This window comes from Meleagris gallopavo, chromosome 8, assembly GCF_000146605.3.
Source record: "Meleagris gallopavo isolate NT-WF06-2002-E0010 breed Aviagen turkey brand Nicholas breeding stock chromosome 8, Turkey_5.1, whole genome shotgun sequence".
Taxonomy (NCBI): Eukaryota; Metazoa; Chordata; class Aves; order Galliformes; family Phasianidae; genus Meleagris; species Meleagris gallopavo.
In genome coordinates this window covers 5,592,194-5,605,092 of record NC_015018.2, presented here as the reverse complement: position 1 = coordinate 5,605,092, position 12,899 = coordinate 5,592,194, and the positions used below count along the sequence as shown (strand labels likewise).

General features: G+C 40.2%; 1 protein-coding gene across 3 annotated transcripts in view; it reads right to left on the bottom strand.

Annotated features, from left to right (window-relative positions):
* Window positions 1–12,899, bottom strand: part of WAPL (WAPL cohesin release factor) — a 60,195-nt gene that overhangs the window by 44,871 nt on the left and 2,425 nt on the right. For all 3 annotated transcript variants that reach the window (XM_003207836.4, XM_010714198.3, XM_010714197.3), the window contains exon 2: window positions 12,366–12,889. In XM_003207836.4, coding sequence (XP_003207884.2) covers window positions 12,366–12,867 — 502 coding nt within the window. In that variant the 5' untranslated portion in view covers window positions 12,868–12,889. The remainder of the gene's footprint in view (window positions 1–12,365; window positions 12,890–12,899) is intronic.

Here is a 12,899-nt window from a genome sequence, read left to right as displayed (position 1 = left end):
ATTTTAATACCACACGACACATGGTTGCCCACTGTGTTCAGTAAGGGGGCTGCAGGAGCAAGTTACAGCCTCTCATTTGTATATTCTGGTCTAAGAACTACACAGCAGTGAGGTATCATGGCAGCAGAAATAGAAATCAGCATTGGCTACAGATACCAATTAAGTTAATTTCCTGAAAACTATAACATAACCCCCTGCCTGCCATGCTAACTGTACAGCTACTAAAACCAGTAAAAGTAATTCAGTAAGACCTGCACTAAAAATGCTACAGATCTCAGATCCTTACACCTTGTACCTTAACAGTCGCGATCAATGTACCCTGAACAGAACAGCACACATCTCAGCAACCGTTATCTCATTTTGCTGTATCCAACTCTAATATTCAGACCTCCCAAAAAAAAAAGAGATAAACTGATTCTCATCACAACCATAAAGTGAATTACTTCAAGACCAATTTTTATAATGTACTTCTACAGATCCAAGGAACAGCTGCTGCCAAAGCTCATCACACTGCAACAGGCTGCCCAAGGAGGTTGTGGATCCTCCAACCCTGAAGGCATTCAAGGCCAGGCTGGATGTGGCTCTGGGCAGCCTGGCCTGCTGGCTGGTGACCTGCACACAGCAGGGGCATTGAAACTAGACGATCATAGTGATCCTTTTCAACCCAGGCCATGCTATGATTCTGTGTTCTTATACTTGTCTGACCCACAGCCATGCTTGCATCTTTCTTACACTGTCAAGAAGAAATTCAGTTGTAAGCAGTTTTTGTCAGATCTGACCAACACTACAGTAATGCCAGGAAAGACAGAACTTTTAGTAGAGAGACCATTACTTTTGGTATCACGTGACAAATTGTACCATAGACTCAGAAGGAACTGTGAGAGGGATGGGTAGAACAGAACACTAGAAGAGAACTTGTGTCAAGAAACAGGTACAGAATGCCACAGTAATGGAGGACACTCCACTCCTATCAAGCAAACTCCTAAGCTTTGGCTTTGTTATGTAGCAAACGCTTTCCAAACTCACCACTAATATGAAGACTTCAGCAGCTTTCAGCACTAGTCCTGATCTCTCTAAGCTTAATCAGACACCATGTACCCAAGTAGTGGTATAGAAATTTCACTGCACTGACCAAAAGGTTCTAACCTTCTTGATGAGGAAAGCAAGCATCAGCACCTTTTCTAGGATTTTTTTGTTCGTTTAAAATCAAAATTGCATCATCTAAATGCCCATCCATGCTCACACTGATTGTAAAAGAATTTTAACGCACAAGCAGAGGAATTCTGCTAAAAGGAATGATGTCAATTTTTGCAGGAAACGGATCTAACCCTAGGTGCAAATCCTCAGGGATAAAGGACAAATATTATCTCAGACTGCATCCAAGTCTTCTGGGATTTTACCTCAGGACACACACTGAAGCTTCAACAGTCAGCTAGAAATAAAAAAAATCTCTTCACAGTGTATATAAAATGTAACACTAAATTCTCTAAAGAACATCAATCCTAACCAGCTCAGCAATGGAATCTTGTTCAATCTTGGTCTTCCACTATCAGAACATATTACTAGAAATCTTGTTACTCCCATTTCAATTTGTTCCTAGCAATAACCTGACATGCCCAACCAATATTATGGCACTTGATAACATACGATGTGTTCTTTCCCCTCCATGTGTCATATTACTGCACAGCTGAAGGCTACAGTTGTACACAGGCATGAAAAACAGCAAATTCAACCTACAAAATTTGATTTTCAGTCTCTCACTAAGGTACATTTCATTATGTAGTCTTAATGCTCCTATTCCATAGTTTTAAAATGTAGAATACATACAATTAACACATGTCAGTCTTTGCTTACTCAGTATTTTGTTGAATTGCTACAAAGAAGTTTCAATACATGTATCTGGAAGGGCAATCATTTTTCTATCCCATGTTCTATCAGGATCAAATCAAATCTATTCTTCCAGGGAAGGAATGGAATACACGTGAGCATACACACATAACATTAAAGCTGTCCCCATTTAAAAACAGATTCTGAATTATATGACAGGTAGGTTCTACTGGTAGAACTGGAACAGCTTCCATCATTATCATCACAGCTACTGTTTACACTGTGAAGCACAAAATAAGATCGCAGAATTGCAGAGGTTGGAAGGGACCTCTGCAAATCATCAAGTCCAACCCCCCTGCGAAAGCAGGTTCCCTACAGCAGGCCACACAGGTCAGCATCCAGATGGATCTTGAATGTCTCCAGAGGAGATTCCACCTCCTCTCTGGGCAGCCTGTTCCAGTGCTCCATCACTTGTACAGTGAAGTTCTTCCTTATGTCTGCATGGAATTTGTGTTCCAGTTTCTGCCCACTGCCTTTTGTCCTGCTGCTGGGCACCACTGAAAAGAGCCTGCCCCATCTATTTGACTCCCATGCTTTAGACATTTATAAACAAGAATGAGATCCCCTCTCAGCCTTCTCTGCCAGACTGAAAAGTCCCAGGTCTCTCAGCCTTTCCTCATTCAGGAGGATGTACATATCATGCCTGGAAAACAGACTAAAGAGGCCAAACAAATATTTATCCGTATCTCATACACTCCAGTTCCAATACTTAAAAAACCCAAACAAACAACAACAAACAAACAAAAAAAAAACAGGGAATCTGTTTATAAATAAACTAACAAACTACAAGGGAAAAAATCTTATTGTCATTTTATAAACACTCTGTTGCTACAGCATCATAAGAAGCATGACTGCCCTGTAACACACGCATGCAAATATGTTCTCAAACTTCCAGTTCTTAAGAACAAAATGGAGTATTTAAAGATCATTTTTATAAAGGAAAAATACTCAGGGAGTACTCAGTTAGCTCTTTCACTAAAGATCACTATCTAAAGCACACTCCCTAAAGTTTAGGGAGTACACTAACTGCCACCAGGAGGGTTTTTCATAAGCAAGGCTGATGAAAAATTCCACCAGTAAGCTGTTTTCTGTACAAGAGACAAAGCTTGGCTCTAAAACTGGATTGTCACAATGCACTAGTGGAAAACTGAATGGTGACATTCAGGCGAGTACTTCCTCAAGGAATACCTGCTCGATGCCCTGTCTTCTCATCAGCAGCAGATCAACAGCAGACAGGCAGGAGTTTCTGTAAGTATTCACTGCAAACCACTTGTTTATACTGCTAAAGGCGTCCAACATGAGTGATCACAATAATCTACACTTGATTTTAAAAATTACAGTCTCCACCTGTGTTGGCTATTATAGCTGAAGCTAGCAGGACTGCAGGAAACTGCAACATTTCAATTTACCTACAGATGCAAAATGCACAAAGAAAATACCAAAAAAAAAAAAAAGTATTAAATGTGTATGATTAGATACTCTGTGGTTTAGAAGAGGCAGTATAATTCCTCCTCCTGATTTTAACTGCAATTAAGCTCTTTCAGGGTTCGTATGACAGAAAAATCTCCCAGGTAATCCAGATCAGCAGTATCACATAACAATATAATTCACTAGTCTTTCTTCCAGGTGTTAGTGCAACATTTCTAAGAACCATAACAACATTGTGCACTAACCATCATTTGTTTAAGTCTCTAGAACTTAATTACTAGAGTATGAGAGAACCTATCTAACTGACTGTGGGCAAAATAAGGTTATCAGATGAAGGAACAATACCCCCACATGTACCCCCTTGCTTTATTTTATGGTCTGGCTTACATCAGTAGAAAGGTAGGGATGTCTTAAGAAATGCTGATGAATATAAAAAGAACAACTCCTGCTCCTCCTCACTAAGCACACTGAGATGTTTCCAATCAGATGCACACAACTCAACTCCATTTTCAAGTGAGTGAATACAGTGATTCATCTCCCAATCAGCTTTGATGACCATTTGACACAAAAATTTTTTAAAGCAAGTAAAACATTCTATTTAGACACTACACCTACATCCCTCAGTTGGTTCTTGATAATTTTGACTTTAAGATGTCTCAGATTTCAACTTCACCTTTTCATTAAGATGCCTTATGGGTGCTTATTTTAGAAGGTGTCTACGTCAAAGCCTGCCCCTTGACCATCCTCAGAAGCACCACTATTTCTTCATCATACTAGATGGAAAAAGCAGAGATCTCACAACAAAACATTTCGCTCAATCATCTAGCAGAAAACACCATACAGACTTGCTGAGATGGTGAAAGGTCTTCAAAAAAAATTGCAAGGTGTCCAGAAATTGGCAGAGTAAAAAGAATCACTTTCTTTTTAACTTTGAATCATCCATAAAAATAACAGTAATTGAAGACGTTCTGGACAACAACCTTCTTACTTTCCATCTTAAGTTACATATTGTCTTAAAGAACCAAAAATAAAAATCCAGTAGCTCTTCCAGAGCAAATGCCTTGCTGGACCAGTCAAACAGGACCACTGATACTAACACAGAGCTTTTCTTACTGTAGGCAGACAACTGAAAAAGAGGACCGAGAAATCACTTCGTTCACGTGGCTCAAAAACTATCAGAGAGAAATTCATGCAAAGCTTTCTGTCTGGTGATTTTGGAAGGCAGTACAGCTGGAGAACACCAGAAAGCACCTGGGGAGAAGGAAGGAGAAAGTGGGGGCAGAGGAGGAGAGGACAGGAGCATTGCATGGTGCAGAGCCATCTAAGGAGCTTGTAGTGTTTCCAGGATTTCTACCCACCTTCCTACACATTCCACCAAGGCAAACTACAGGTCCTTAGATTTTTGACTGGACAGCTTCAGAGATCTTTATTGGAATTCTTTATACAGCTCAAGCTGCTACCTTCTCGTTTCTCTGATGACATTACAGAATAATTAGAGTAACAACACTGTACTGAAACAACCCAATGTTACACATCAAGCATTTGGGTACATATCATGGTACCGTCCTCATCCCTGCTCATGGTACACCAAAACAGTGCTTACAGCTGCATTAATTCAAACTTGGTCACAATTGGTTCCAGGCAGAGACTAAAAGCAGTAAGTGTGCTAATGCAGAAAGGGAAGTTCTAATAGCATCTCCCTCCGTTTCTCACTGTAGATCTGACATTTGACCAAGTACTTCCTACTTGACAGGGAAAACTGAAGCTCCGATAAAAGCTCAACTCTTGCCACTAGCTAAACAACCTGCAAGAGTCAATGATTTCACAGCCTGAATGTGCTCAAGGTACAACATATACCAAGATACAATCCTAAACAAAGTCGATGGAAAAAAAATCCTTCCGGAAACCTAACGCTCTTGTGGCAAAAATACTATCATCCAAACTAAAAACCACCAAATATATATCCCACCCCAGACCCTATTTCAATTCAATCTAATTTCCAATTAACTCATAAGACTTAAGCAGCTCAGTTCCAAGACTGAAAACATCAATTTCAACTCCACGAAATCAAATCATCATTTCCAATCCAACACCAATTGCCTGAAGTCGAACACTCTATCTTTTGGTTAACTCAGCAACAGAGCTGTAGTGCCCTGCTGTCGTTTCGAAATCACTCTGAGTGAGCGCAGGCCGGCCTCTCAGTGTGTAACTACAGTGACTCCCAACGCAAAGTGCTGCTCAGAAGAGCTGCAGGGCAGCAGAGCACCCTGTTAGTGCTTCTAACTTGAACTCTAGGTGAGTTTTCTCTCATTTCTACCAGTCCTTGGTGACTGCTAACCGAGGTTTCCTGAAGCTGTGGATGAAAGACGTACTGCCTTCTACTGATACTGAATGGGAACTTACGCGCCTTCACTGCTGTGCAGCCAGCTGGAAAAGCCTTCATTTTAAAAAGAACATGATTAAATTGCTATCCACAGGAAACTAATGTTCAGACTTAAGCTAGGTTTCTTTATTATTAGTCACACAAATCCACAGAATTTATTCCGAACACATAGAAGTCAAAGGCAATGACGTCTTTTAAAGGGCAGGCAGGTGGCATGAATCCAACTTGATATTCCTCTATTTCTCTCCAAATGACATCTCACCACCCAGGCAGAGGCAAAAGCAAGAAAAAGAAACATGAAAAAAGCAGGCCTTAAGATTAAAAGTAGAGACTGGCATCCAGGACCCGGCTATCTATTATCTCCAAGTACTGAGGCACATACATTAATGGGATCCAGTACGTGAACAGAGCACTGACACAAGATGGAGGAAGCAGTTTGTAAGCTAATTATGAGCTCTGCCTGACGTTCCTCAACATTCAGGAACATTTATTATGGCTTAGTTATAACTCTCACCAATTTTCCAGAGCATAAAGCTACATCACTTTACAACTTGAAGCTGGCCAAGCTAAAGGAAAAGACGAATCTTTACCCGGTGCTTGTATCATATTCTTCATTTCTGGGAAGAGAGCCCAACCAAGACATACAGTGTCTTCACTGGTTTGGACAGATTTACTAGCTGTAGAAAAAGCCATCTTTTTTTCCAAATATGAAAATGAGTTTCATTAGTTTCTTTCTTCTACTGTACATGGGAAATCAAATATTTTGGTTGGTACGGAGAAAAGGTTACAGACTAAATTCCTTTGCTATGTTTTCTGCCTATGATTGAACAGCTGGGAAACAGAAAAAAAGCTTATGGATATGAAATACACAATTCTAAGAAATGGGCATAATTTGCCACTCAGATAACATCATTATCCATTGATGCCCGCAAGATCTGTTAGCAGGCATAAACAGAAGATAAGATGCATAAGAGCCTCAAAAGATTAGACTCTCAAGACCAGTTTCATAGCTGACACTCACTGAAACAGATAAAATTATAGAACCACCATATCCCAAAGCTATGATTACAGATTCTAAGTAATGCTCACTTGAATCAAAATGAGTTCCCACCAAGTTCACATTCAGGCTGAACAGACAGTTTTGCTTCTTTGAAGATGCTTTAAGTTCTATATACTTTGCAGAATTCCATGAAGACCCTAAATTGATAAGATTTACTGTATTGCTATCACAAAACTACGTTCCTTAAAAACATTTTGTTTCTCTTTTTCCCTTTCGTATACCCTGAATATGAAAATTCTTAAGTAATTTATATGGAAAGTCCAAATTTACTATTTAAAAAGATACACATTAATGAGTTCTCGATACACAACAGCTTCTCACTGCACGTGGTTACTCTAAACATACAGCTTGTTAAACAGAAGACACCTTCTATTTTTTTTTTTGCATATCACCTAGACACAACAGCCATTCCGTTTAATGATACGGCAGTCAGCACCTAAATAGCCACTGCTTTAACCCAGGCACCCAGCACACGTCTTTGTGGAGCTGGACAGAACCTGTGCTGGCATCTCTGTCCATTAGTCATCATACAGTGCCCAGTTTTTCTCTCATTTAGTGATGCAAAACTCATGGGCCTCATGCAACACACTAGAGAATTCTAATAGAAATACAGATCTTCATTGCAGAAATTCTGAAATAAACAAGTGCAAGGTTGCCACGGTTCTATAAGAAGAGCTGAGGCCAGCCTGTCTGCTGGCTGTCAGAAGGACTGCTGCTGGTGTAACACCCCAGGCTGGGGCTTCCTGCAGAAAACTAAATCCTGAGCACCATATTATAATTGCTCACCTTGGACCTCTGTTTACGCCATATGAAGCAATTCCTCGCAGACATCTGTCCCTGCTGGGAAAGCAACCTACCACCAGGGATTTGGAGCAGCTGTCACGTGCTAACGTAAAAACAACAGCTCCTGTCAGCCACAGCAAAACTTCTTCAAAATCCTTACGTTTCTGCCTCTGATGAAAAGTGCAGTGGAACAGGCACATTACTCTTCCCTGGTAACTGAGAAGGGCATCGTTCACTTGGAGCAGCAAGAGAAAGCTGACCCAGCAAGATAACTGCTTCCCCCTTGCAGGGAAAACAAGACAAAGTGTCACCAGCAACACAAGTAGCTGGCACATGCTATTAAATGCTTGTTTCCACCAACTCCTGTACTGCAAGCCCTTCTGAAAACAGAGTAATGAAGCAAGTTATAATACAGCAGCACTAGTAACCATTAAAAATGTATCCTTAGACTTTTAAGTCAGTCTGGTTTCAAACACCACTCATAAATAAGTTGAAACCTTTTACTGAATACAGCTGCATTTTCTTAAATGAAAATATGAACTAACAGCTTGGAGTTGAATAACATTTTCCATGCAGTTAATGGTACAGTAGCAATACAGTACTACAGATCTCAGCAGTTGGAGCCTGAAATGGCTGCCTCACCAACTGCTTCCTACTCCCCTGCACGCCAGGCCAGCTGGAGAGGTATGTGTGTTAGCAGGCTCTTCCTTCTGGGAGCACCCAACAACTTTTCTAAAAGCAGTTAGTTCAGCTTTTTAAAAATGAGAGAAGATTGTGTCCAGAGACCTTCTGACACACAACCAGAAGCTTCCTTCCCTAACGTTTTCTCAAGTACTGCTAAGTTAGCAGATCAATATACACATTGAAATTTAAGCAGAATCTTCAGTTCTTTCGTACTTTTGAAAAAACAGAAGCATTATCACAGTATTCTCAATGTATAGGAGAAGGGACAACTAAAACAGGAGGAAACATAAGAATGAGACAATAGAGGGCTGGAGGATAAACATCAACTGTATACTCTGCATAAGCACAGTCACCTAAATAAGCTTTGCCACACTGAAATTCTACAGGTACACATCTTCTACCAAACCATTCCTCCTCCCAGCTATCGCTTTCTTCATGTTTTGAGCCAGCCTGAGCACAGCTGCAGTTCTTTTTAATCATGGCTGCTACCAGCTGTCTCCTAAGACAGCCAAATGCACAGGCCTCATTCATTTCCCCCCAGCTTTTTGGCTCCATTTTTGGACAGAACATGACATAACCGAAATTCTTCCCGAATAAGTAAACAAAATACATCGAACAACTCTGCAAAAGGAAGATAAGGTAAGATCACTAAAGTCTAACTACTATCATAAATGACCGTGCCACTGTTACACACAAAATAGAAGCTCTGAAAGAATTTCAGAGATGCTGACAAATCTCGTTGCTCAGTGTAATTTTGAAGTATCGCTAAGCTTGCATTTGAGAAGCTGAAACTTAGCTCTAAAGATAGGGCACCCCACCCACACAATCAGGATGCAGAGGCTTTGCAGACACATCCATCACAGCACTATCAGGACAGTCCATAGGGAACAGACCTGATGGCTCACACTATCTTCCTCTCAGAACAACCGTTTTCTGCACCTTACTCTATTCACTCGCTCCTCTTTCTGGGCAGCTAAGTAAAGCTAGGCTCTGCACATGGGAAGTCATGCAGTAGTTAAGCAAAATCGTACCATGTTCTCCTGCATTGCATAAGCTGAAGTTATTAAGCAAGATTGCATTTGTCATTGAGATTTGCTACTGGTATGTGCATGAGCCCCAAGTGAGAAACAAGGGCATTAAGAACTACTGAGGAACACCTAAGAACTATACAGCATACAACAGCCACATTTGTCCTTCTGGTACCAAGAGTGAAAGTCTGCCTCCTTCATAACAAGTTCACCTGCTAGCTACTGGATTGTTGCATTTCTGCATGATACAAATTACCATTTCAATAATTTTCAAATGACTCCAATTTCTTTCCAGCTACCACGTTCTTCTGCCTTAACAAAGGTGACCTAACAGTGGCTATTAATACTGAATACTCTTTTGCTATTTCTGAGTTACCTGAACTCCTACTGTCTGCAAATTGCCTCTCACACACAGGATTACTCATGGACATTCTTCACTCTGCCTTAAGCCTTGATCAAGCAACAGAAGGGAAAGATTAGGAGAAGCCTTCCACATTAAGAGCTTCTCAAAGCCTCTAAATGAGATTGTTACAACTACAAGCCGAAGGCAATTGGGAAAAAAGAAGACCCATAAGTCATGCCATTTTAAATAAAAGATAAAGATCCCCAACCGCATCACAAAAAAAGTTGCACAACCACTGAAACAACAGCAACAACAGACTCCTTTTTAATACCAAATATTAGTTAAAATTAACTGATGTTGCATCACCTTCATTTTAACAAAGAAATGAACACTGAGGTAAGGAAGTACATTTGGAGCAAAGTTAGGCTGAAGAGTAATTCTCAATTCGTGACAGCCACAGTTTTCACCTTATTCAAGCATAAGGATTACAATACAATGACAGAACACGCGACCAGAAAGTCCTGAGACCTTGGCTCATCTTTCTTAATTCAATATCATGCCAAGGTCTAGCAAAATGCACTTAAAACAAGCGCAGCATGAACATCAGCACCTATATAACCTAGTTTCTTATGCTAGATATACACCACAGTATGTGGGTTAAGGTTGAGCTCACATTGCAGTCTCTCTCACAGTGGGACTATTAACATCGTTCTTTCTTTATTCCTCTCCACTCTTCAGGAATGCTATACTTGCTGTCTCCAGGATCTATAAGCTCTTTGAACAAGTTTGGTTGAATCTGGTAGAGTGCAAGAATCACCAAGGAAGGGAGAATGATTATGCAGAAGATAAGGATATGTAAACAGTGAAGCACGTACACTATACAGCTAAGAATAACAAAGGACTATAAAAAACTAGCACTCTTCACGTCTGAAAAACAGCCCGGTACCATCAAACTTTACTTAATAATCAGTGTGACAAAGAAGCTTTTGGAGTAGCCATATTTATACTGGCTGACTACATCACTATCTCTAATTGCTCAATGTTCCCAGTGACATTTTCAGGGACCGCATATTTATTTTGGTTACTACACACAAGCACAGTATCTGCTTAAACTCTCCAAGTTTCATTTATATTACCTGTCCAAAATAAACACTGTCATCAAAGCTACAGTCCGGGTTTTCTAATACTTACTTCAATGCTTTTCATTTGAATTTAATTTCTGAAGAAAATGATTTACAGAATAGGTTTCTACATACAATGAAATGAAGGTTAAACTGTTCACAAGAACGCAGTCTGAAAGAAGAGCATAATCTGACCAAGATGCACCTTGTCCCACACTTTCTGGCTGATCTGCAGCTGGCATGCCAGGTGAGCAGACACTCAGTGAGCCATTAAGCAACCTCCCTTAAGTTAGAGTTTGTTAAGGTCTGTTCCTCCTGGCTTTTCATGCACTATGAATTTTCTCTCCACAGCTTACAAGCGCTCTTTTCCAACTCAAAAAATACTTATCAAACAAGACTTCTGCGTGGAAGCCATTTCATTCTAAAATTGCACTGCTATTAAGAGGCAGGAAAACTCACTGCTCTCTCCTTGTAAATACTGGGGGAGGAGACTCTCCCATCTCTAAATTCAAACTTGGAAAACCAAATTGTATTTACCAAATGAGAGTGTAGCACATTTACAGATTAATATTCCACAGAAAACCACATGAAAATCAGAAACATCTCAGCAGGAGTATAAGAATAAAACCAAAAGAAAACTACATATCCCACCAATTCATCTGTCAAACTGAAGCTCCATCCCCATGTCTTGGTTTTCTTTCAATAAGATTATCTCACAAAATTACTGAGCTGTGCATATCTCGCACTATTTGGTATCTTCCTTGTCTACTGCATTACAAAGTGAACAAGTCCACTCCAATTTCTGATGCCAAGGATAAGTTAACAGTATCTGAGAATTCAAAGTTACATAAGTACTTCTCATTAAAGTTGATTATGATAATCCAGAGCAAGTCAGTAGGTGTCAGCTTCATCAAGGTTCATCTAATGTGATCTTCTGCCCAATTTTAGAAGCTACAGTTTAATCAGCCCATTATGTGAAAACTTCTAACGAGATGTAATGACATGTGATCTTGCCTAAGTGATGTTTTGTGAATTCCCTCTCTGAAGCATAAAGATATCTCTCAGTTTGGTTCTGAAAACAGCCCCCAAATAAGCTTAACAGAATTCTGTTTTTTACAGAAGCGAAGCTTTTCACATACACATTGATAAAGATGTGGTAATTAAGAAAATTAACATGCCTCTAGGCAACTGTAGTTCAGAAGACTGCTTTGTCCATACAAATCATTACAAAGGCAGATCATGAGCTACATTTGCACTTGCATCAAAGTGACTGTGTACCTTCACTAAACTAAGGCCAGTATCTACAGAATAAGGCATTCTGTACTACCCCCCACCCATCCCATACTTAAAAAGACAAAAGCATTGGGATCAGGACAATTTTTTCTTTTTTTAAAAGGAGGTTAATATTCCATTCTACTTAAGGTAGACTAACATTGTATCTGAATCTGCGGAGACAAGAACTAGAGTACCGAGAATCTCAGATCAATAAGCAAAATGTGAGATGTTTATTGGTGCTTTTAGTTAAATAGCATATCCTATGGGCTGCCCTACAGTTTGAACACATAAACGATTTCAGAAAGCACTGATTCTAAACGTACAATGGTAAAAATTGAATAACAAAGCTATCTGGACAGCTGAGTAAACGTACCTGCAAATGCGGGTTTAGCACTGCTGCCTTTGCATTCTCCATCTTCCACATTTTTGCTTGTGCTCTTTTCTTTTAAAGGAGGAGCAGTACTGTCAACAGGTATTTGCTTGCTGGATGCAGTGTTTTCTCCACCGTCTGGCTGATTACTTTTGCTGTTGGCTTCAAGTAGAGAAGCAAAGTCCTCAGACTGAGCAGCTTCATTTGGGTCCAGCTGGGAGGAGCTTTTACCCTGTGCCACATTCTTTGAAGACACGGGAAGAGATTCTTCATCACTGTCAAACCCAAACGGATCCTCCGTTATCTCATCTTCAACTCGGGGTTTTTTAGGAACTTCGGAAATGTCTGTTTTGACACTGGGCCTCTTCTGTCCTAATTTGGCCATGAAGGTGGTTTCTCCCCATTTCGTGCTAAGGGTGGTCCGTTTGTTGGAAAATACTTCGTCAAACTTGGAACTGCCGTTTCCCCCTTTCCGGCTGTAGGTCTTTCCAAATCGGGATGTCATTTTGGCTCCTCTTTCATATTCTCTGTTGAAAA